The sequence below is a fragment of the Lactuca virosa genome, chromosome 6 (assembly GCF_052849685.1).
Source record: "Lactuca virosa cultivar CGN04683 chromosome 6, Lactuca_virosa_CGN04683_v6, whole genome shotgun sequence".
NCBI classification, from domain to species: Eukaryota; Viridiplantae; Streptophyta; class Magnoliopsida; order Asterales; family Asteraceae; genus Lactuca; species Lactuca virosa.
In genome coordinates this window covers 45,973,679-45,999,978 of record NC_136431.1, presented here as the reverse complement: position 1 = coordinate 45,999,978, position 26,300 = coordinate 45,973,679, and the positions used below count along the sequence as shown (strand labels likewise).

At 33.8% G+C, this 26,300-nt stretch overlaps 2 protein-coding genes across 2 annotated transcripts; both read left to right on the top strand.

Annotated features, from left to right (window-relative positions):
- Positions 1 to 10,668: 10,668 nt before the first annotated feature.
- On the top strand, positions 10,669 to 18,187 carry LOC145119378 (V-type proton ATPase subunit a1-like). Its single transcript, XM_079055023.1, has 18 exons — positions 10,669 to 11,101; positions 12,184 to 12,228; positions 12,329 to 12,451; positions 12,611 to 12,718; positions 13,369 to 13,479; positions 13,564 to 13,737; positions 13,819 to 13,956; positions 14,082 to 14,189; positions 14,302 to 14,409; positions 14,504 to 14,652; positions 14,959 to 15,112; positions 15,207 to 15,367; positions 15,476 to 15,682; positions 15,755 to 15,938; positions 16,321 to 16,404; positions 16,496 to 16,692; positions 16,807 to 16,866; positions 17,633 to 18,187. Exons 1-18 carry the CDS (start codon positions 10,961 to 10,963, stop codon positions 17,838 to 17,840), a joined length of 2,460 nt encoding a protein of 819 aa, XP_078911149.1. The 5' UTR covers positions 10,669 to 10,960; the 3' UTR covers positions 17,841 to 18,187.
- Positions 18,188 to 19,981: 1,794 nt separating this feature from the next.
- On the top strand, positions 19,982 to 23,084 carry LOC145119969 (Transducin/WD40 repeat-like superfamily protein). Its single transcript, XM_079055753.1, has 5 exons — positions 19,982 to 20,317; positions 20,748 to 20,999; positions 21,096 to 21,239; positions 21,309 to 21,977; positions 22,688 to 23,084. The coding sequence occupies exons 1-5, from the start codon at positions 20,195 to 20,197 to the stop codon at positions 22,931 to 22,933; spliced, it is 1,434 nt and encodes a 477-aa protein (XP_078911879.1). The 5' UTR covers positions 19,982 to 20,194; the 3' UTR covers positions 22,934 to 23,084.
- Positions 23,085 to 26,300: the final 3,216 nt, after the last annotated feature.

Here is a 26,300-nt window from a genome sequence, read left to right as displayed (position 1 = left end):
ATCAAAATCATACACCTTTCCTTAGATAGCATGCATGTGTGTCTAAACAATTTCAGAACTATGAAAAGGGATGCCATAATCATAGTCTCAATTGTTTAGACCTTTAGCCATCTGCTTCAAATCTACTTGGTGGAAGTGTTTCCTCACCATCATTTTCATGAATCGGAGAGAAACCTTATGACCCTTAGATTTTATGGTGTATGTGTTCTTATCCATGTAAATCGTAAAAACCATAGTCACAAGACAAGGATAATGACAAATCCAAACTCATATGGACTGAACTTATGCAATCTTAACTTCTTGCCACCTGGCAGTACAGGGCCTGCCATTGCTTCCAAGTTGTTATGCAACCAATTGAGAACTTTCAGAACTCCTATGCAAAGCCAACTTTAACTGGAATGGGCACAGAATATGTCAACACGATAGGTTATAAACCTCAAGTCGTGTGCTAGTGAAGAACCTCAGGTTTTATTCTTGATTAGTTCTTGAAATTCTTTTTAGGATCTTTAAGACTCCCACTATCCTCTTGACATATAAGACTATCTTGCCAAATATTCAAGAGATAGTGCAGATTCTTTATCAAGACAAACACTTCACACAATTGGCCTTAGTTGGTCTTTGTTTTATCCAAAACATCACAACTTACCAATTTCAAATGTACAAGAGTAGGACACTTTTACTCTTACATTTGACAAGTGTTTTAAACCTTTCTTTAAGATATGTCACTCAAGTTACAATCTTGGAGTATGACTCTAAGAATTGTTTTGGAACGAAGTATGACTCATCTTCCTGATCTAACCATTTCAACAATTCATGACTCCTCTTCTTAGTTATAAGAATGCACTAAGATGACCTTTAGAGGACTAATTGTGATATGATTTCTAAATCATTAAGATGATCACAAACATGATACTAAAGTACTCTCCCATCTTTTCAGATTTGAGAAACTTTTATCTTTCTGCCTAATTTGATTCTTCCCATTCGTTCTGCCATACATTGAGACTTTTCCAATGTTTCAGAATTATACTTAAACTTGTAAGTATAACCATATATACTAAACTTTAGTAAATCAAATAGTCTTAACGAGCTTTGTGGTGGACATGACCAGTGCACAAGAATGTGTACTCGATCCCTTTAGTCCTTCACTTGACTCACACATCCATGTGAACAAGTAATTAGTCTTGATTTTCCAATGCTTGAAAGTTCTCATTCATCATACTATTCAACTTGCATGATTCCAAGTTTCGGTCCAATTGAAACTTGGGCGATGAGGAACTTTCCTGATTTGGTAAATTTAGACACTACCACAAATGAAAGAATCAAATCCATTTTCCAATATTGCTGTCAGTGGAATCATATAAGCAACAATTTCCACAAATGCCATTGTAAGGATACTTCAAATAAATAAAATTAAACAATTTTCTTTTATTTTAAAACTTTGCGGAAAAACTTATCCTTACAATCCATATGGAAAATTGTTGTTATCTATTCTTTAGCAATATATCATAACTTCTTAAGCAACTGCTCAAAATTATGATGCGATCGAAATCCACCTTCGCGATCAGAATCAACATATACTTCCTTTAAGATTTCTCTCTATTATTTGATTCTTAAAACATCAACATGTGACCCAGTCACATCATGTAATGAGGATCTCAGAATAAAACTTAACATAGTTAGATAATGGGCTCTACCTGATGTAGAGTCAAACTTATTGACTTTAACATCCTTAGGTAAATTTGGCAGCTTTGCAATCAACGCCCCTTCCTTTGGCAAAATAAACATATGGACCCTTTGGTAATGGGACTATCTCAGACTTAGCCTTTCTCTTTACCATTTGGTCAACCGGGTTGACTATGGCCAATCCCTTTCCATTGGGAAGAGAATGCTTTTTCTGGATTTCTAGTGTCACCATTGTCACTGTCCATAAAGTTTTTGGGAAGTTGATCTTCTAATCAAATTTGCTTTACTATCGTTCCAAATCATTGCTGATTCAGCAGCACCAAGCAAATAGATATGATCATTAAGGTTCATGTCATAGTCTGTTTCATAGTAGTCCCAAAGGAATTCACTATGTGACTTAGAAAGTGATTGAACATCCAACTTTCTCAAGACTTTGACACCCAACTCTCCCGGCTTGTCAATATGTGACTTCATCTCTAAGATGTGATCACACATAGACCTTGCTTGCCATTAGGGCTTGAGTGACCTTGAACTTGTGGGTTAGGGAGAATAATTGGAGGAGGTGGAGGAAGAGAAGTATGACTTCCATGAGCCAAACTCGGGAAGTCATATTCATTAGGAAAGCTTGGTTTGGGAAGATCATTGTTGTCTAAACCAGACATCAACAATGGGAGAAATTCACGTAAAGTTGATTTAAGTCCTTAATATAACACCCAATATGATATATTAAGGCTAGGACCGAACAAACTATTTTATAACTTGGAAGAGGGATGTCGTAATCCAAGCTATAAAATATTTGAAGGTAGGTGAATGACGATTCACCAATTTCCACCAAGATAAACGAAATGTATTATTAGGTTTTAATTGGTTTTTGAAACTCCTAGACTCTTTTGAGATTCATTGAACTTTTCAATGACATGTTTCAATCTCGAGTGTGCCCTTCAAGTTTTGTGACTGGGATGCCGAGGATCACAAAACAAGGTGTGAAGTAACCATGCAAATATACTTGGTACCCTTAATATTTACCCCTCAATCGATGTGCCGGTTAACCACACACGCTCCAACGATACTATGATAAACATTAAGTTACCCTTTGCCTACCTTGTTAAGTCCAGGTTAGTGTGCTGGTTAACCACACACGCTCCACTAACAGCTTAAACAAAGTGCAAAGTGTAATTTCATGGATTAGCACCTTATTCACATTTTCTTAAGTAACTAAGATTGGGAATTTATAAGTGTTTAGTTTCTTAGTATTTATCATTATACTTATAATGAAGGGAGAATTATAGTCCTTGTCCTACCTGTTCGGCTAACGACCCTCCACCGGTCAAGGAAGCGGTGAGTGAGAGTGGACACCCATTAAACTGCCATTTTATAGGCAGTAACCTTATACCCCCTTATAGACCGGCTTCGTGAATGAGGCCTACTAATGGTAAGACGACTTGCCCTTATACATATAATATATTAAACTTTTAATATTATAATAGTATAAGGGTGTATTTTAGACATTTAAAATACTTGGTGGTTTAATCTATTAATTAAACTAGACTTTTAATTTAATTAAACTCAAACCATATATTTATGGATTAATAATACTCTTTTAATTAAACACTTTAATTAACTATTAATAAAGTCCATAAGAGTTAATTTGAACTATTCAACAAAACATCATAATTCCAATTATTAAACTCAAAATTAAAACCATTTAATTAATTGTTTAAGTTATGAACCCAAGAGTTTTAGAATTCAATTCTTTTTTTCATAAAAAACTTTTCTCAAATTCCAAAACTTGAGGACAAGTTTTGTAATTCTTGAAAACCTTTGGATTCCATAACTTATGGAATTAATGGTGTTTTATGATGAAACTTTCCATGTTCCATAACTTAAGAATAAGTTATGGAATTCTTTAAAACATTAACACCAAATTTTGTAACTCCATAAAAACTTTGAATCAATTTTTTTTTAAAAAAAAACTTTCATATCCATAACTTATGGAAGTTTCAAAAACCCTTAAGATCACAACTTTAAAAAAAACTTTTGAGCTCCAGAATTTTATGACAAAATATGTAACTCCTTAAAACATTTAGATCAAACTTTTAAAACTAATAAAATAATCATATCATTTTATCTTTTACTAAATTTGACCTAATTCAACTCATATAACAAATGATTCAAATTTTACAAATAATTCGTTTTTTCACAAAACAAGTAATTATCTTAAAATTTGACAAACGTCATGGTTTTTTTTTTCTTTTTTTTTCAACTTGAAAATAAAACATTTGCATCAATATAACAGAAAACAACCCATGGCTTTGATACCACTGTTGGGTTTTGAGCATTCTAACACTCCTATGGTGTACATGCAACCCTATAAACCTTGGATCTATGTTTTCTCTATTATACATGCAAATATTAACTATTCCAAGGTTTCATCCTAACTAGCATATTATGAAGCACCTATACTACAAAGTTCTAGTTAGATGACATACCTTTTGATGTAGCTTGATGTCTTCAAGCTTTAAGAGCTTAGCCCCAATAGTGTGGAAGCCTCAAATGGAATCACAAATCACCAAAACACCTTGGAAGAACTTGAGAGAATATGTATGCACACTAAAATCAGCCCATACTTTTTTTCACACACTTGTGCCAATTTTGTGAGCCAAGGACCCCTTTATATATTATGGAGGATTAGGGTTACATCCATGTAAACCCTAATACCCATGACCTTTCATTTACATAGGATCCATGGGTTAAAAGCTCCATGGACCATCCATGAAAGCTTAGCCCAACCTAAATGAACTTGGCTCATTCCATATATATAAGAGTCCATATTTAATTAGTTCTTTTTGATCACTTAATTAATTCTAAATTAATTCTTGATCAATACTAATTAAATAATATGATTCCATATTAATATATTAGAACTTATAATATATTAATATAAATCATAAATATACTATTCTCAAAAGACTATCCATATAAATTGTGCCGGTGAAGTGCAACCCAAATGGACCATGTCGGGTCGGGTCAAGTACATACCAAATATAGTTATGGACTTAGACATTAATCCAACAAGAATATGATAAAAGAAGCTCCAGTGGAAATGCTACAGGCACGTTGTCATCACCGAATCCTTCATCAACAACCTCGACCAAGACACCGTGCTCATGCTCGACATGTTCCAAGCGATGCAGGAGAACATGAGTGCAGCAACAGACATCTGCAAGAAAATCATTCACGACCACCAAGCCCCATGACGAAGCATACCACACCAACTCTTTTGTAATCAAATGTCCAGTAGTCATCCCTTAATGAATGAACACTTTTGTAATCGAATATCAACTAATGAATGATATCTTTTGATCTTTATCACCTAATATATTTATCTGTTACCACTAATTCTAATGAATGATATCTTTTGATCCTTATTCCCTAATATAATTATCTGCTCTATTAACAGATTCTTAAATAGATACGAAATATCTTGAACAAAGGTTACAACCGATATCATAGGAACATATATGGTCCCTCTGCCCCCCGCGAAGCGGGGGTTACCAATCTAGTTAGCTTTAAGTTATAACCTATGCAATTGGCTCAAATTATGATCTATTTACTTCTATTCTAAGGAAAACTTTATTTAGTAAAATCGTAATTTATTATACAAATTGTCGATAGAAAATGGATTGATATATAAGATTATTTGTAAATGGAGCCTCTTAAGCATGTGAGACTTCGTCCGTGAGCCATTTATATAAGGGCTCTTGACATTTATATAAGGGCTCTTGACATAAAAGTTTTTAAGTTTGTCAAAATGTGAAGGTTTTGTCCCAACCACGATTTTAAGTGTGTTAAAGCCTAAAATTTGCAAAGTTTTTTTTTTTCATTTTTGTCGTTAAGTTTACAAATTTGAAAAAAAAACCTTAAATATGAAATCAAATTTGAAAAAAAAAAAAAAAACCTTAAGTTTACAAATATTTTATTTTTTTACCTTAACTATGTTTTCCAAATTTGACGGTTCTTAAGTTTGTCAAATTTTGTAGGTTTCATCCCTAGGAACCTGTTATTATAGGTAACAAGGGAAAAAGAAACTTGACAAACTTTGGACATTAACGAATAAAAAATCGTCACATTGAAAAACCGATAAAATTTGACAAACTTAAGGACTTTTATGTCAAAAACCCTTTAAATAAATACTGTATTGATTGCAGTTTCAAGATATATACACATTTCTTTAAATATTTCCTAATGTGCATGAAACGATTCCCTTTTGCCTTGATAAATATCGATGATATTATGTCATGCTCTCAATTAAAAAAAGTGCTTTTTGGGAAAGAGACGACCCATGTTGATCTATGTGTTCACGAATCTATGAGGTATGCTAAAGAGCCAAAGTTTTGCACGATCTCTCAAAGTGAAGGAGAATGCCATTAAATTGATATGGTCTTTTGTGTTGGGATTTCATTATAGTGTAAACAGCTAAAACTCCTTTAAATTTTTATGTAGTTCCTCGCTTTTTAGTCCATGGAAGTTCAATTATAGATGAATAAGCCTGACTTTAAGGTTAAAATTTTTCTATTGTAGGGAAATGGTTAGTGTAAAGTGGTTGTTGTATGAATTTAATTGTTGCCCATTCTTGTAAAAGTTTCTCATGTTAGTCTACCATGGGTGTTTCGAGTTTTTGCTCGTATATTGTAAGATCATGAATTAAGAGTTATACGTTTTGACATTTATTATAACTGAAAATATTTTTATAATAAGTTAGTCATTCAAGAGAATTTATTTTATAAAAACGTGTTTGTATACATAAATATATTCAAATACATTTACTATGAAATAGTTATATATATATATATATATATATATATATATATATATATATATATATACACACACGTATTTGTATATATCTTTTATATAAAAACGGATTTGTATATATTTATATATTAAATTTATATGCACACAAAATGTTTTTATGTACTTAATAAATATTTATTTCATAAAAGTTTTTTTTAAGGTATATATGGGTATAATGACGTATTTTACACAAGTGTATTTCACACAATTTTATATACCTACGTTTTCACAAATAGTTATTTAGAATAAAAAAATATTTTATAAATAGGTATTTTGTATACAAAAATGTTTTTTTTTTTTAATTTTATATAGAAAAAAGAAGGTTTTTTTTATGTGAAAATGTGTTTTTTTTGTATAAATATTATTTTATAAAGCAAAAAAGCATATGTTGTTACGGCGAACTCCAAACGCATGTTCTTTATCCCTAGAATGTAAGCAACTTCCCCGAGGTCTTTTATAGCAAAACACTTCCCAAGCCATGACTTAACCTCCTGCAAGGTTGGGATGTCGTTTCCTATGAGTAGTATGTCATCCACATACAACACTAGAAAGCTAATTGTACTGCCACTAGCTTTAACGTATACGCAGGACTCATCCTCGCTTCTCGAAAAACCAAACTCTTTGACTTTCTCATTGAAACAAAGATTCCATCTGCGAGATGTTTGTTTCAATCCATATATGAATTTCTCAAGCTTACACACTCTATTAGGGTATTTTGCATTGACAAAACCCTCTGGCTGACTAATGTAAACATCTTCAGCCAACTTCCCATTAAGGAAAGCGGTTTTGACATCCATTTGCCATATTTCATAATCATGAAATGCAGCTATGGCTAGCTTAACCCTTATAGATTTGATCTTCGCTACTGGTGAGAAGGTCTCGTCATAGTCAACTCCATGAGTTTGAGTAAAGCCCTTCGCAACCAATCGTGCATTATATGTGTGTACTTTCCCATCCATGTCGGTCTTCTTCTTGAAGATCCATTTGCACCCGACTTTCTTACGACCTGGTGCATTGTCAACCAAGTTCCAAACTTGATTATCATACATAGACTGAATCTCGCTGTCCATAGCCTTTTTCCATTTTGCAGACTCGGGGCCCGCCATGGCTTCCTTGTAGTTATTAGGCTCATCCAAATTTACCAGTGTACTATCACTGATAAATGTATCACCATATGTAGTAATATGGAAACCATAAAACTCAGGTGTCATTCTAACTCTACTGGAACGTCTCAGAGGTAAGGACTCGTCAATTGGTTCAACAGGAGTTTCCTCCTCGGGTTGAGCGCTAGTGTTTGAGGTTCCTTCATCACTTAAATCTTGAAGCTTTTCAAGGTCAATTTGCCTAGAGGGATTATTCCACTCCAGAAGTTAGGAGTTGCTTCCCTTGATGTTTCTGAGGTCCCTAGTCCATAAAGTTAGCATCTTGATGGTTGAGGATCAACCATGCATATGTTTATGTCCACTTGGTGAAAGTAGGATGCTAAATCTAGGGTTTGAGTTCATTTGAGCCATGAAAAGGCTCTAAGTTAGTGACTTTATATGATAAGACATTCCACAAGGTCTGGATCTGTGATATGAACATTTGGTTTTAAGCATTAAGTGATTAACGGCAAAAACAACTTAATGGGTGTGTACCTCGGGCGTACGCAAGCATATGCTACGCGTACGCGTATGGATCCCCATCTCCGTGTAGCAACCTAGTACATCGGGTGTACTAGGGGTACGTTTAGCGTACTCGACCGGTGGGCTCATGTGTTTTGGGCCATCTTCAGACTATTAGGGTTTTGGGATTTTTTGGGCCACTATCCTTTCTGAATTTAGGTCATTGTTAGGCTTTAGGCCTTCTTAGATTTGGGCCCATATTGGGTTGTGGGCGTCCTTTAGGAATTGGGCCACTACCGGGCTTTTAGTGCCATTGATGTTTGGGCCTCGGTTATTGAGCCAAGTGAGGAAAGGGTAAAATGGTCTTTTACCCTGGGTGTTGGACAAATGAACTAGATTCTCGGTTATGGTTTATGACCCAATTATTAATTGGGGGTTTTATTTGATTGGTTAGTGCGGGGATTCTCCGGTTCAACAACCCGATCATCTGTTTGATTGACATCAGACTGAGGTGAGTTTGCTCACTAGACTGTAGGACATTAGGATATGTTATGTGCTTGTAGTCTCTGTGACTCCTGATGTATGTGTTGTATGCATGTATGTCTGTTTGCTATATGTATGTGGGGTGAAAAAGACCCGATACAACCTTATGCTGACATATGAGTTAAAATAGACTCGGGGTGAAATAGACCCGGTACGGCTTTGGGCCGACGTATGAGTTGAAATAGACTCGGGGGTGAAATAGACCCGAGGGTGAAATAGACCCAAAAAAACCTTAAGCTGGAAGATATGTATGGTATGCGGTATTTAGGGGAACTCACTAAGCTTCGTGCTTGCGATTACTTCCGGATCGAAGGGGAAGAGCTCGGGATGATCGCATCGCACACACCATGACTTTTCATTTATTCGAATCTGATGTGTTTTGGATGATTATGAACACATTATGAATTCCCTTTGGTTTTGATAAACACGATTGGTTGATGTTTTATTTAATATAAAAACAAAAATTATTGGTTTTGAATTTTGGGACGTTACATCATAAGGACTTTTATGGAGTTTCCCTATTAAAAAATCTATATATATCTCATGCCGAAGGATATATAGCTACAACCATTTTCAAGATTAACTTAATGATGCCGATCCATGAATTGACATGTTGAGGTTAGGTTAATCCAATATTCACTACTAGTGAATACATGTGAATTTGGCTCTCATGAAACATATTCACCACCAACGAATATTTACCAACATTGTCATCAGTCTTATTCTATGGATGTTTTGTGCAACTAATTGTTATTTATGAATTAAAAATGCAATACAGAACACAATAATATTGATTAACATCATACAAAGCATATTAATTCGTAACTTATCTTGAAACTATTTAAATTTACAAATTAAAATAAGCTACCAACGTAACAAAGTCCAATGCATACAATATCACCACCATGCTTGGCACGAGGCTTGGTCATTGTTAAAATTTGAAACAAAATGATTTTGATAGTGACATATTACTTCTTATTGTAGTCATTTTAGTGAATAACTCAAAATATGGATGACCAAAATACTCGACTGATCGGAACCGAAACTGAAACAATATGAGCACCGAATATGTAAATAGTTTGGTTCTCGATTCCTTATATTCCTAAAAACCAGTTTCGATTTTTGCAGGGTTCGAGTATTTGGTTATCGTTTTTTTCAGGTTTAGAACTGAAATTTGAGGGGCCACTTGACCATATTCCGACCCTCATAACTTTTTCGTTCAAGGTCGGAATAAGTTGATTTTTTTTTTCAACATTTAGTTCTCTGTTCTGGCTACACATTAGGTTCAAGAACCAACTTAATTGGTTAAAATTGACTTGAGTCATACATCCCTAAACATGGGTTGTCGGTCTATTTAGTTTGTGTAAAATTTTCAGTCAACTTTAAACAATCTTAAATTTTTATATGAGTTCCCAATAAACTATTTTTTTTTCTATAATTTAGTTATCTATAGCTACTATATTTTAGGATCAAGAACCACTTTAATTGGTTAAAAAATAGATGAATTACACCACCCTATATTAGGAGCTGTTAGAGTTGATTTTTTATAAATACTTATTTATTTAGGCTCAAGAACCACTTTAGTTCAGTTATATATCGGGGACTTTCGCCAATACCATATCATCATAAGTCGGTTTGGTTTTCGATTTCTTGATTTTATTTTTCAATTTTGGAAGTGATCGCATCCTAAACTTAAAAATTGTATTTGATAAATTATATATTCTATAATGATGTATATAATATTATATATATTCAATTTAGAAACATTATCGTTTAATGAGTCCAACGGTATCCGATGTTGCCTTCTCTATTTGAGGTTGAAGATTCAAATCCCGTAGTAGACATAGATGAAATCATGAAATTATGAATAGTTTAGAAATAATGTAGATTTTGACTTTAAAAAAAAAATGAGTTCGAAAAAAAAATAATACCAAAATAGACATTATCGTTTAATGGTAAGTAAGATCATTCTTGTGGCAAAGTAAACCGTTTCTTTGCCGGATCTACAATCAACTTTTAGGCGCATAAAGGAATTAGAGGGGCAACTTCGAGTGTCCAAAGGCAGTTGACATCTGCCCCAAAACACTAAAAGTATCATATAATTGTACACTAATAAAACTCTCCGCATCAGATTCATTTTTGGATCGAGAGAGAGAGAGAGAAAGCACGCGGCATGAATTTACAGAGGCCAGATCTGAAGATCTAGCCCTACATATCTCAAATTTAGCATTCATCAATCGCTAGATTTAAAGTTTTAGTAGTAGGAAGGAATAACCATGGAATTGTTTAAGAATTTACCGGAGATGGATCTGATGCGCTCGGAGAAGATGACGTTCGTCCAGTTAATCATTCCGGTTGAATCCGCTCACCGCGCCATATCCTATCTTGGCGAACTCGGTTTACTCCAGTTCCGTGACGTATGCTTTCGATCCAACTTTATTTATATATGTATGTGAATTTTTGTATGTTTGCATTTATGTTCATGGTTCCTGAATTGCTGATATCCGTATTTCTGGTTTTGATCTTGGTTATTATAGAGAATCCTTTGAAGTTTGTTATTTTGTATAGTTAATGCTCCATCCAAGTTAAAGTTTAAAATCTAGTTGTTGCCGAATGCTAATTTGGTGTAAACCTAAGAATGAATGTAACTCGAACATTAATCTAGTTGTAGCTATTAAAATTTACACTAGTGGTCCTATGAACTTGCATGTTGAAGGTAATTTGGCATCACAGGTCCAACCTTGTAATAGGTTGTAAAAAGGGAAATGCACCCCTGACCGCTCTAACAACTAGCCTCAAAACCGCCATGATAGGTAAATCACAATGTCCAAGAGCAAGGGTAAGCATGGTGACCTTATTTATGGATTCTCATCTCCTTACTGGTAGGGCAAGCATGTGGGGATTATCATATGTTATAGAGTCATGGTGTCCTTGTCTCCTAGAAGGTTTAAAGATCCCAGCCCCTTTTCCATTAGTTTAAGCATAGAGTAACAAAATGTGTGAGACTATTGTTATGATATAGAGGGATGAGCTAGAGTGATGTGGATTGCACATAGACTATTGTTAAAGCAGAAGATTTTCCCCCCTTCTGTACATCCTAATGATGTAGATGCCCTTTGAAATGCTTACAATGGGTGGCAGAAGACATAATTAGTGAAACAAGTTCTTTATGTCAATTAGTGGTGATGGCCTGTGTCTTTAACTCTTTGAATAAAAATTGTCTAAATAATCCCTAAGAGTGGGTTAAGAATGTCGAAATAATGGCTATTGCTTGTGAAATGGAGTTGTGTGAAGCTCATTGTGACTGTTAAATGTTAGCGTGTTCTTTCACTTTTCATCTAATTCTGTATATTTGGTCTTGGGCTTTACAAGTCTTGTTTTATTAAGTCCTTGAGATCAAAGTACATCCAAATATCAATGCCCTTTTATTCGTTTAGTTTCTTTTTCTTTCACACTTCATGCAAGTTGCTAATCTACTGCTTTTGATTCTTATTGATAGTTAAATGAAGATAAAAGCCCATTTCAAAGAACATTTGTTAATCAGGTAATTGTTATATCATATTCATAGCTCATATCATTCATTAATCAGGTGATATTTATATCATCTTCTGTTTGCTTTTGTATCTGTTGGCCATGATTGTTAGGTAAAAAGATGTGCTGAGATGTCAAGAAAGCTTCGCTTCTTTAAAGATCAGATACACAAGGCTGGTTTACTATCTTCTGCTCTTCCTACAATGCAACCAGATGTGGACTTGGAGGCATTGGAGGTCTGTACTTAACTCCTTGTCAAACTCACCAGTCACCAACTAAAAAAAACAGAAAAACAAAAGAAACTCTTATCTAGCCTGATTTTCAGGATAAGCAGCCATTGCATGTTTTTTAGTATAAACATGAACTTATTATTATATTTTCATTTTTAATCACAGATACAACTTGCTGAGCATGAACATGAACTTATTGAGATGAATGCCAACAGTGAGAAACTACAACAGACATATAATGAGCTGCTGGAGTTCAAAATGGTGCTGCAGAAGGTGCGTTGCACATAAATGTTTGTTTCTCACTTTTTTGTGATAGAAAATGTCATATAAATGGCTATAGTATGCTTTTGTTCTTGTTTCATCTCATCTTAATCTCATTTGTTGTTAGATGTGGAATAAAGGTACATGTACATCTTATAAAGTATCCCTTTTACCTTCTTTTTTGACTATTTTAAGTTTATAAAAGCATCCTACATTGTGGTAAATGGTACATAGTACATGTGGCCATCATGCTCATCAACATAATTATTCACACTTGGTCAACATCTTTAATTTGTAATTATTTTTTGAGAGTAAATTACAAAAATGGTCTCTGCGCTTTCTGAATTTTCCCGTGTGTAGTCCAAAATTGAAACTTTTTCCAGTTTTGGCCCTTATTTTAAAGTTTCATATCGATTTTGGTCCATGGAGACTTGAAATAAGGACCAAAAAGAGAAAGTCCTAGGTACCAGAATAGATATGAAACCTTGAAATAAGGACCCAAGTTTAAAAAGGTTTCAATTTTCGACTAAACATGGTAAAATTCAGAAAGCACAGGGACTATTCTTGTAACTAACTCAAATTTTCTGTTTTAGATTTCTGATTAGTAGAATATTTAGCATATCCTAAAATCATAATTCTGAATACCATCATGATTTCTTCAGGCAGGAGATTTCCTTCTCTCAGGTAAAAGTTATGAAACTGCAGATGGCAGAGAACTAGAAGAAAATGTGTATGTCAGTGACTATCCAGATTCAGTCTCATTACTTGAACAGGTAAAAACCTCACATGTTTTTCCTTTTTTAACTCTCCCTTTTATATTATTAAAAAAACTCAAAAACTTGTGAAATTCCACACAGGCAACACAATCAGGACCCTCAAACTTATCTGGTCTTAGATTTATAAGTGGCATTATCCCAAAATCCAAGGTATTATTATTCGAGAGAATGTTGTTTCGTGCAACAAGGGGAAATTTACTTTTCAATCAAGCAACTGCAGATGACCTCATCATGGATCCTGTAACATCTGAAATGGTTTGTTCAGATGCCCTCATAATTTACATTCATCATTATTTTTTTAAATTCAATGAATTTAATTTATAAGCTTCTTTGCAGGTTGAGAAAACTGTATTTGTAGTTTTCTTTTCGGGAGAGCAGGCAAAGACAAAAATACTTAAAATCTGTGAAGCATTTGGTGCAAGTTGCTACCCTGTTCCAGAGGACATAACAAAACAGACTCAAATAACTCAAGAGGTGTGTCTTCAAATCAAAATGGGTATTAGACTATTAGTATATTACTTTAGTTAGTTTAAGTAATTTCATTTTTTTATGTTCTTTAAAGGAGTTCAAAATTGTTTTCTGAACTTATCCTATTACAGGTTCTATCAAGGCTTTCTGAGTTGGAAACCACTTTGGATGTTGGAATTCGTCACAGGAATGCTGCTCTTCACTCCATTGGGTTTCGTTTAATAGTATGGATGAACATGGTAAGGTGTGCTTATTTGTGGCTTCATGTATTAAAATTATCATACATTGAGAGTGATGTTATTTCTGTTTTTCTAAATATTGTCTTGTATATTTTATGTGATAACATTCTAGGTTAAAAGAGAGAAAGCTGTGTTTGATACTTTGAATATGTTAAACTTTGATGTTACAAAAAAGTGTCTAGTTGGAGAGGGATGGTGTCCGATATTTGCTAAACCCCAGGTACTTTGCTTTAAGTTTATTACCTTTTTAGATATATATTGGATTTTCTTTTTTGAAACTTATTTAATGCTTCCATTTTGTTGTATTGTTTTAGATTCAGGAGGCACTGCAACGTGCAACATTTGATAGCAACTCACAAGTGGGCATCATATTTCATGTGATGGATGCTGTGGAGTCGCCTCCAACATATTTCAGAACTAACAGTTTTACAAATGCATATCAAGAAATTGTTGATGCCTATGGGTAAGCTATATATATATATATATATATATATATATTATATTTAGGTATTTTATAAATCATATATTTCTTTCTAGGAAAATGCTTGTAGAATGCTCATGTTGGACTTAACATCCATTCTTTATGTGAACTAAACGCTATGATAGTGTTTGGCACGAGGAAATTGGAAAAGGAATGGAATGGTTCATTCCATTCCTACAAACCAACCAAACATGATCATGGAATGACTCATTCCATTCCATTCAACCTAAACATTTTATAATTACAATATTATTTGAGTTAATGATATCCAAATTCTATTGATTGCAGTGTTGCTAAATACCAAGAAGCAAATCCAGCAGTTTATACTGTAATTACTTTTCCATTTCTTTTTGCTGTCATGTTTGGGGATTGGGGACATGGAATATGCTTATTGATAGGTGCATTAGTTCTCATAGCACGTGAAGGAAAGCTTAGTACTCAGGTGCACAACACAATCTCTAAAAAAGAAAATCCTAATTTTATTTTTATAAATAAATTCACATTACTCTTATTAAAATTATATATATATCTGGCAGAAACTTGGGAGCTTCATGGAGATGTTATTTGGTGGACGTTATGTACTTCTTTTAATGTCAATTTTTTCCATCTACTGTGGTCTAATTTACAACGAATTCTTTTCTGTTCCTTATCATATATTTGGTGCATCCGCATATAGATGCCGTGACCCCTCATGCAGGTATATTTATTATTTCATTTTCTTTACCAAAAAAAAAAGAAAAAGAAAAAAGTATCGCCAGCTGGCACTAAACAATCATTTTTTTCTGTTTCCACTTTCCATCAACAGTGATGCATATACAGTTGGTTTAATCAAATATCGCGATGCATATCCATTTGGTGTGGATCCTAGCTGGCGTGGGAGTCGTTCAGAGTTACCCTTTTTGAACTCTCTCAAAATGAAAATGTCTATTTTGCTTGGAATTGCTCAGATGAATCTTGGAATCATGTTGAGTTACTTCAATTCGATTTTCTTCAACAACTCATTGGATATAAGGTATATATATATATACTGTATATTTTATTTGAAATGTTTATAGATGAATTAATTTGTGGAACTTATTTTCAGGTACCAGTTTATCCCACAGATGATATTTTTAAACAGCCTTTTTGGGTATCTTTCACTTCTGATTATCATAAAATGGTGCACGGGGTCTCAAGCGGATCTTTATCATGTCATGATTTATATGTTCTTGAGTCCCTTTGATGATCTTGGTGAAAATGAGTTGTTTTGGGGACAAAGGCCTCTTCAGGTATGATCTATTTATTGTTTCTCTCTCTTTCTTTGATTCCGTAGAATATAAGGGTGTGTTTGGTTCGTGGATTCTGATGGAATTGGAATCTGAGATTCCACTCCATGGAGTGTTTGGTTGCTAAATGGATAGAACTCTATTACTGCATAATATACCTTCAAACTCCATGTTTGATGGACCACTCCTATGGTGGGGGGAAGGAAATCGATTCCATTCTTCATTTCTCTATTAAAAGACCAAAATACCCTCATTATATAAATAATATATACATTCAAATTCAAATAAATAATAATAATAATAACAAAAAAATATGTTACTAAAAGTGTAGCTGTATATCTGAACATTATTTGATTTTTATGATTAAATTCCATTCATTTTGCAGATCCTATTGTTGTTTTCAGCTCTTGTTGCTGTTCCGTGGATGCTTTTCCCCAAACCTTTCATTTTAAAGAGACTTCATGCTGAGGTACTCTACCCATACCCAAAACACTTGTTTAAAACTTCAAATATTATTTCCATTTCCATATTATCATTTTGTAATTTATTTTGTATTTTAGCGATTCCAAGGTCGTGCATACGGGATTCTTAGGTCGTCCGAGGTAGACACCGATTCCGAACCCGGTTCTGCAAGACAACGCCACGAAGAGGAATTCAATTTTAGTGAAGTTTTTGTACATCAAATGATACATTCCATTGAATTTGTACTCGGTTCTGTTTCCAATACTGCTTCATACCTTCGATTATGGGCTTTAAGGTACACACCATTCACATGCATTATAATTTCATTTATTCTTTACTGTGTTTTAGCTTATACTTTATGTTTTTTTTTTTTTTTTTTTTTTTTTTTTTTTTTTTTTTTCCGTTACAGCTTAGCTCACTCAGAATTATCCACTGTATTCTATGAGAAAGTTCTCCTCCTTGCTTGGGGGTAAGCCGATTCTTTCTAGAACCCTTTTTTAAATTTTGAGTAAATTACATTTTTGGTCCCTGATTTTTTCAGTTTTGGTCCTACAAAGTTTCTCTTGCAAATTTTGGTCCTTATTTGTAACATTTTTGTTCCTGTTCAAAGTAAATTGACTATATTTTTTGGACCAAATTTGCAAGAAATCAGCTATATGCTCAGAGAGGACTATAATAGTTGTTTTACTTGAAGCATGGACCAAAAAATTACAAGGACCAAAATTGCAAGAGAAATTTCTTTTCGAGCAAAATTACCAAATTAGCTATGCCCAGGGACCAAATATGTAATTATATTTCTGGTCCCTGAATAGTGAATATAGCCTGTTTTTTACATTTTTGGTCCTTGTACTAAATAAAATGACTCTTTTGCACCAAAATTGCAAAAATCAGTTATACTCTAGGACCAAAAATGTTATTTGCTCTGGAATGAGTAAATTACATTTTTGGTCCTTGAGTATAACTGAAAATTTCAATTTTGGTGTTACAAAGTTGGTCCTTATTTGAGGTTTTCGTAGCGTTTTTGGCCCTCCTTCCAAGTGAAAAGACTATTTTTGGACCAAAGTTGCAAAAATAGGCATAACCGAGGACTTAAAATAATCATTGTACTGGAACATGAACTAAAAATGTTACAAGAACCTCAAATGAGGACCAAAATTGCAAAAATCAGCTATACCCAAGGACCAAAATTATGAATTTAGTCATTGATTAAGAATTATTTAAATGCGGATTTTTAGGTATGATAATTTTTTAATCCGAATGGTGGGGCTAGCGGTGTTTGCTTTTGCAACTGCATTTATACTGCTAATGATGGAGACACTAAGTGCTTTCCTTCATGCATTGAGGCTACACTGGGTGGAATTTCAAAACAAGTTTTATCAAGGCGATGGTTATAAATTCAAACCTTTCTCATTTGCTGCTGTATTAGCTGATGATGAAGATTAGTTCTAGTACTAGTAAAATGACAGTTTTCTCCTCACATTTTCTCGGGAACAAGTACACGTTTTCCCCAAAATCAGAGTCTTTTTTTTTACCCACCCACCCACAGAGGCGTAAAAAGGGTAACAACAACCTTAAAACACAGAATTTTTGGGTAGTTAGATATGTTTTTATTTTTACTTTTTATTTTACCCATGTGCAGCTTTTCAGTTAACATAGCATTGTAGAAACCCTGCTTGCACAAATATGGTTTATATTACAATGTAGGTGTTGTAAAGAGGGGATGTTATATCATTATCAGATTCGCGTATTCTGTAGATTTTCAATCTATACATTTTCTATTATGTTGTTTACTCAGTAGTATAATAAACAAAATTTACACAAAGTACTACTCTTAGCCTTTATGAATTGTTTCTTTTTGACTTAAATGAGTAAACACTTAATCTGGACAACTATATATATGGTTGTTTCTTTTTTGACTTATTTTGGACAATATGATTTAATGAATTAAACCCAAAAAAATCGGCTTAATATATGAAGACTCTTAACTCTTTATTGTATTTCTTCCTTTTTCATTACAACCACATGTTAAAATTGATGAATATTAATAATATTAATATTTTTAAGGTAAAATATAATTATTTATTTGTCATATTACTTGTGCATAACTTAATACGAAAAAAAGGGAATAGTCTCTCAATGTTTATATTTTTTTTAACATGTGTGTTGGTGCATGTCTAATATTTTAATGAAATACCAAGTTTTGTACTCCAAACATTTCTAGTTCTAATGACTTTAATGTATATGATTGTCGAACTTGTAGTATTATTTATATTAAAGGTCAAAATACCAAAAACATCTATAACGAAAACTTTAGGCTTGATGCTTGAATGATGAACTTTATGCCAAATATCAACAATTTGTATATAGAGATTTCCACATGAGATTGAAATACCACTTAGTGTGTTGAAGATTTTATTTATGGAAGTTTGGTGATCTTGATTAAAAAAGGGTTAATGACCTATGAGAGTAACAAACTTTGGTTTTTGTCCACATTTAGGTAATCATGTATTTTCGTACACATTTGATAAGTAAACTTGTTTGATCCGTTCAAAATAAGATAATATTATTACCAATTATCGGTGATATCACCCTGTTATAAATAGGTCAAACAAGTTAAATAAGTTTATTGGTCATGTGTACAAAATACCTAGATAAGGATATAAACCAAAGTTCGTTACCCATTTTGATAATATTAGGTTCGTTATGCTAAGTGCAAATAGACATAATACCATTGATGTGACATGGAATTAGGTCTTGGTGTCAGATACAAATCGCAAATTTGGAGTAGGTGCCGTTAGCGAGTTCTGGATTTGATTCCTAGCTGTCATTAGAAAACAAAACCGTTAAAATTGCACCAGCCCCAGGAGTAGGCTCTGACGATCAAGTTAGATCGACGTGTGTGAGGAGATGGTTTCTCTTGGATGGAGAGATCCATCTTTGTGGGAAGAGTATGCATACAATGGAGGCTCATGTCTCATAATGAGAGATCCTCCATGGAGGATGAGATGTTCTATCTATAGAGCTAGGTTAATGAACAATTAGGTTAGGCATTGAGCCAACCCAGTTCAGCCCGAGCTAGTAAGGGGCTAGGCTATGCGAGTGTGCGGCCATGCAATGTTGTTAGGTGGTGTTACCACCCGTATTTTAGATCTCTGATCCAGATCCGACACCAAGACCCGATTCAATGTCACATCAGTGAGTCTTATGACTATTTGCATTTAGCATAAAGAACCCAATATTAGAAAAATGGTTAACGAACTTGGTTTTATTCATATTTAGGTAACCATGTCTTTTTTTTTTTTTATATATGTTTGACTAGTAAACTTGTTTGACATGTACGTAATACGGTAATATCACCGATAATTACTAATAATATTGCCCTATTTTAAACTTATCAAACATATACGAAAAAACTATTATTATATAAATATAGACAAAAATCAAAATTAGGTCATTAACCTCTAAAAAAAGGTCTCAATTAACCGGAGTTAATTTAAATTTGACATTAGATGGTGGTTATAGACGATAATTTAAAAAAATCATCATCAAATGAACTTTACACACATAACATGACTACATAACATGATGGAGACGTATATGGAATTTTATACACAAAGGGAGTTTAATTCCTAGAGATCTTGAGAACACGAGGGGTGAATCGGAAAAGGGGATGCATCACGAGATGCCATTTACTCTAACTGTTGCGCAGGAATTAGCCACTGTAGAAAAACCTCAAGAAACCCCGATTATCGATCGGTTATCATCACACCATCATCTGTTGCGCAACTGAAGCTATTATGGAGAGTAACGTATATGATAAGAATAGGGATCCTTCGCAACATGAGATTCTGGAGGTTTTTAAGAGAGAAATCGGTTTCAATCCTCCCAGAAACTTCTCTCGCCGAATCTCTGCTTCCGAGGTTCGTTTTTCCCCAGATATATTTACGATTGTGAAATTAATGGGGAGTTTTATATTGAAATCGTGAAATTGGTTCGGAGTTTTATCTTTAAGTTGTACTTACAGTTTATTTCAGCTCAAGTTTTACAAATTCTAAATTGATTGTGCGTTCTACTTTGCGAGGTGAGTATTGATGTAATGCTAGATTCTAATTTTGATGAAGGATCGAGAGTCTGTTCACAAATCAAAACTATTGATTACATCATAAGCAACCATTCTAATCCATTTAACTGATAGATGATAAAGTATACGCTAATCTGCAACCCCATTCTAACCTAATTTATGATTCCACCATCGAATCAAGCCATCAACCAACAATTACAAGATGTTCACTTTATGACTACACGAGTCTTCTATGTCCTTGAATTAACCTTAGATTATGATTGTTGCAGGCTCTTGTAAAGAGAATTGATCTTGCTGGTAAACTAAATGGGCATGAAGGTTGTGTAAACACAATAGAGTTCAACCATTGTGGTGATCACCTTGTGTCAGGTTCTGATGACAGACGAGTTATGTTCTGGAATGTAGCAACTAAATCCTTAGTCCTTTCATATGCTTCTGGTCATGTAGACAACATATTTCAAGCTAGAATCATGCCTTTCACTGATGACAGAACCATAGTTACTTCTGCTGCTGATGGCCAGGTTAGTTTACATTATATTGTTTATGAAACTTATTTGCTCACTTAGTTTCAAATATATACATTCATTCAAATTTCAAAACATAACTTATATTTTCAGGTAAGACTTGGTCAAATAGCAGAGAATGGAAATGTCCAAACAAAAAAATTAGGTAAACACCATGGACGTGTTCACAAGCTTGCAGTTGAGCCTGGAAGTCCCCACATATTTTACAGCTGTGGTGAAGATGGATTAGTTCAACATGTAAGTTTTATAATTACCATTTTACCCTTACATTCCAAAAGTATAATTTGTTTTACAAATATTTTGCAGTTTGATTTGCGAAGTAATTCTTCCACAAAGCTTTTCTGTTGCACCCCATTCACAGAACTCAACCACAACCACTCTTCCTCAAACACCATAAGACTAAACTCCATCATAATCGACCCCAGAAACCCTAATTTTTTCTCCATAGGAGGTTCAGATAAATACGCACGTCTATACGACATCAGAAACTTTGACCAACCAGTCAACACATTTTGCCCAAAACATCTTACAGAAACACACGATGTCCACATCACTGGCATGTCATACTCCAACACAAGTGAGCTTCTTATCTCCTACAATGATGAACTCATTTATCTTTTTCAAAAAAACAATGGAGGTTTAGGTCCAAATCCCTTGAATGTGATGAGTTCGGATGATTTGGAAGATCCACAAGTGTATTGTGGACATAGGAATTCATTGACAGTTAAAGGAGTTAGTTTTTTTGGGCCGAATTGTGAGTATGTCATGAGTGGATCGGATTGTGGGCATATTTTTATTTGGAAGAAAAAAGGAGGTAGGCTTGTTAGGGTAATGGAAGGTGATAGGCGTATAGTGAATCAAGTTGAGCCTCATCCTAGTATCCCTGTTCTTGCTTCGTCTGGATTGGAAAAGAATGTAAAGCTTTGGGTTCCTGTTTCTGATGACATTCTTCCCCTTCCTCATGATTTACAAGAGGTATGATCTTTCAAAACCTTTTCTGAGTCAGACCGACTAGAGTCTCAGTCCGATGCATGCCAAACACAAAACATTGTTTGAGTCGGACTGTCTGAGACAGTCAGACTAACTCAGATTGTTTGAGTTAGTCTGTCTGACTCAAACTGTCTGACTTAGTTAGTAGACTGTCTGACTTAGTTAGTAGGCTGTCTGAGTCAGACAGTCTAGTAGGCTGTCTGAGTTAGTAACATCAAACAATATTAACTCAACCGAGTGTATGCCTTACATTTATGACAGAACCATATTGAATTTCCATCATCTAAGGAGCCATCAAACAATATTACACTCGGTTGAGTTAGTAGACTGTCTGACTCAGATTGTCTCAGTCTACTTAGTAGACTGTGACTGACTGTTTGACTCAGATTGTCTAAGTTAGTAGACTGTGACTGACTGTCTGACCCAAACAGACTGTCTGACTCAAGTTGTCTAGTCTGTCAGACTGTCCGACTCAAGTTGTTTGAGTTAGTAGACCGTCTTATTGACTGTCTACTACAGACAGTCTGACTCACATGTAGTAGACTGTCTGACTCACATCTGATTAGACAGTCTTACTCACACATCTGACTTAGATTGTCTTGACTCACATCTGACTTAGACCGTCTGAGTCAGATGCCAAACACAGTATAGTGTGTTCATTTAACGTTTGTGTTTTTTTTCCATGGATTGTATAGATTGTGGAATCAAACAGGCGAGGGAGGGAAGATCATTCACGGGTTACACTGACGCCTGATGTGATAATGCATGTTTTGCGGCTTCATAGAAGGCAAGCATTGGCTTACATAGAAAGAAGACGTAATAGAGATGAACTTGGAAGTGATGATGAGGAAGAAGATGAAGGTGATGGTTATGTCATGGGATTTTCTGATGCTGATGGCTCCTTAGATGATGGAAATTCAACCGAGTGTAATATTGTTTGATGTTATAATATCTTGTTTCTGTATCACGTTTTGGTTTTTGTATGTTGTTTTATGATAAGTTTGTTGTGTATGCATGGTTTGTTGAATAAATGGTGTAAGTAGTGGTGGTGTATCATGTATGTATATAAATGAGGTGAATTTAAAAGTACAATTCTATCTTAGTTTACTTATTTAGTTATTAACAATTTTTATAACAAATTGATTTCATATCTTGGCATACAAGGTTTTCAAACTCTAATCTTATTAAAATTCATTTTAGGGCTAATCAAAGAAATCCATAGTGAATGATGAAATAGGCAAGTTGGAGCTTGATTAACTTATTAATGGGGTTTTTACATTCTAATCTTATTTTTAAATCAAAATTGATGTTAATAGATGCCTGACTATTACACATTTTGTGACAAATGGAACATAAAAGAGCATTCTTCAAAATAAGTATATATTCAATAGAGAAGCTCTGTTCTATTATTCCAATATTGATCGCTCTTTCTCGATGACCATAAGAAAATCTCATATATTTACAAAACATATGACTAATGGTCTCCATCTTTTAAGAACCATACATTAACATATGTTATCTTTATACAAAATATTGATATGAATCACATGGTGTACTCTTGTGGTCTGTATTTGGATACCTCTACTACATGACAGTTCTATTATTTTATGGATTCATATCAGTGATTCATTATTTTTTGGTTTCAACATAACCAAAGCGACTACTTCTCCTTTGAACACAATACATTGTCTTATAAAAATCATATAAAACTCATACGTTATCGGAATGAAGTAATTCAAACTTCTATAAAAACCTAATATAATGATCTACAACTTCCATGTTTTAAGTTTTCAAAAAATTACAACCAAAACCATTAGGGGTCGAAATTAGGTTCTAAACCATTAAAAATTGTGTTTTCTAGAAAAACAAAGTTGTTTTCCCATAAACTAAAGCAGTTTTCTAGTAAACTAAAGTTGTTTTCAAGTGAAAGAATGCTATATATATATATATATATATATATATATATATATATATATATATATATATATATATATATATATATATATATATATATATATATTGGAATTTGAAGCTGATTTTAGAAAATCGAAGTTGTTTTCAATAAACCAATGTTGTTTCTCATAGACCGAAGCTGTTTTTTCCCCCAAGAAAAATTGAAGTTGTTTTTAGAAAATTGGAGTTGTTAAATTAAAGCCGTTAAAATTGAGTTGTTTTTAAAAAAATACTAAGACCGCAAGGTATGGGCCCGTTGAGGGGCGTTAAGGCCGACGTGGCCAAACTTCAACGGCGCAAAGCCAAGCCTCAACAATGTGGTAACAACGCAAATAGCACCCCCTTGCCCGTTAAGTTATCCCCTGTTGCCACTAAAACGAGTTGTAACGCGCTATTTTAAAAATTGGAACGGTCAAAATGACCGTTTTCGAACGGTTAAAAGATTTTTTTTTACTTATTACTCTTTATATATAAATACACATACATACACGATATTTTCCCCACATCACTCTTTTCTTTCTCCCATTTAATTACAGAAATCAATCCCATTTTCAACCAAAATTAGGGAGCAAAACCCGAACACCCCTCCACTAAACACAAACACAACCGCTCTGATGGGGTTCACGTAACATGAGAGCTACATGAACCTCCTTAACATGCAAAACTCACCACAAATATCATTTCAAGGAAACTATTTTAATCCCACCTCACCCCAAATGTAATTTCCTACATCACCCTACATGCAACAAAACCCAAACCTAAAAAAAACATTTTCAATACTTTTGCTTCAATGCCTCAAACAACCACCTAACCACCACCACACAACTATCATAAGATACGGTTGCTGAAACTTAACCGGGAGTTAATAAGAGAGGGAGAGGGAAATGGAAAAGGAAAGGAAAAGTGATCGCGAAAAGTGAAGAACCTCATCTATGGTGGACACCCGATGAGGAGTACACTTTGATGGTTGCATGGTGCGGTATTTCAAAAAATGAACTTATAGGAAATGATATGAGGAAAATTGGTTTTTGGCAAGCCGTGCTCGGAAGATTTCACATATCAAGTGGACTCCAATCAGTTGTAGGTGCACCAAGTTTAATGGAATCAACAACAAATTTGTTTCGTAAAAGCACAGTGGTACCAACAATTTCGATTTGTTCAAAGCCGCGAGAGAGCAATATCGCGTCGAAATAGGTTATGTTTTTTAGTATGAAAAAATATGAGAGATTGTGAGAAAGATCTAAAATGGATTAAAACTCCAACATCGTTGGAAGTACAATCAAAGAGGTCTCGCAATTCGAGTTCGTTAGACGTTTTCGACGCATGAACTAACATTGACCTCAACGATGACACCAATGAGATCCCAAACGACGTCGAAGAGATCTCCACCACCTATCTAGATAGCTTAACACATAATAAACCACTTTATCCATATTGGAATTGTGATATACCAAAAAGAAGGTATCATGTTGGAGCACACAAATTTATATTCGTCTATCCATTTTAATAATGTTTATGGTTTGAAATTCGTGTTTAAAATTTCAAATTGGGAAACCGTGTTTTTATAAATTGATTAAAACTATTTTATCTAAAAATAGATAGTATATCAACACAACTAAACTGTTAGTTTACACAAATTTACCCAAAAATTGCATCACCAAAACCCTACACACAATTTCGATGTCTTTTTTTATGTTTGGTTCTTACTTCTTAATGTAGAAAACCACTTGTGTTTTGTTTATTTTATTTATTTAACCACTAAACTATTTTTGTAGTGGTCAAACCAGTATACATTAATTTTGAACATCTAAAAAATCAATTTAGCTGGTTATTCGGTTCTCATGTTATTACATAATTCAATAATTCATCAATTTTGCAACCAAACTATTTTATTTATTTATTTTTATAATTTAACCACTGAACTACTATTTGAATAATTATAAAAAAAAATTAGTAGTTTGATGGCTAAATTGATAAAATGGTGAAAAGTACGTTGTACTTTATTATATTTTAACCTTTTTCAAAACCTGCTAAGCAGGAAAAAAATAAGTAATAGTTTAATCATTATAGGAAATACTTAAGTGACTAAATAAATAAAATAAAATGATGAAAAATATATTATTTATGTATTTTGTTTTATCAGACGCAACAGAGATTTGGTGGAAAGGCTAAAGAAACCAAGAAATAATTTAAAAGAATTGCATTTCCCAAGCAAATACTTTGTGAGATTTTAGTGTTATCAGCATATCTTAGTGCACTTATTATTAATATCGAGATAGGTTGAGCTCTATTTACTCACCGAGACTCGAGATGCGGTGTGCAAACTTGGAGTAATAAATATGAACTTAGGAATAC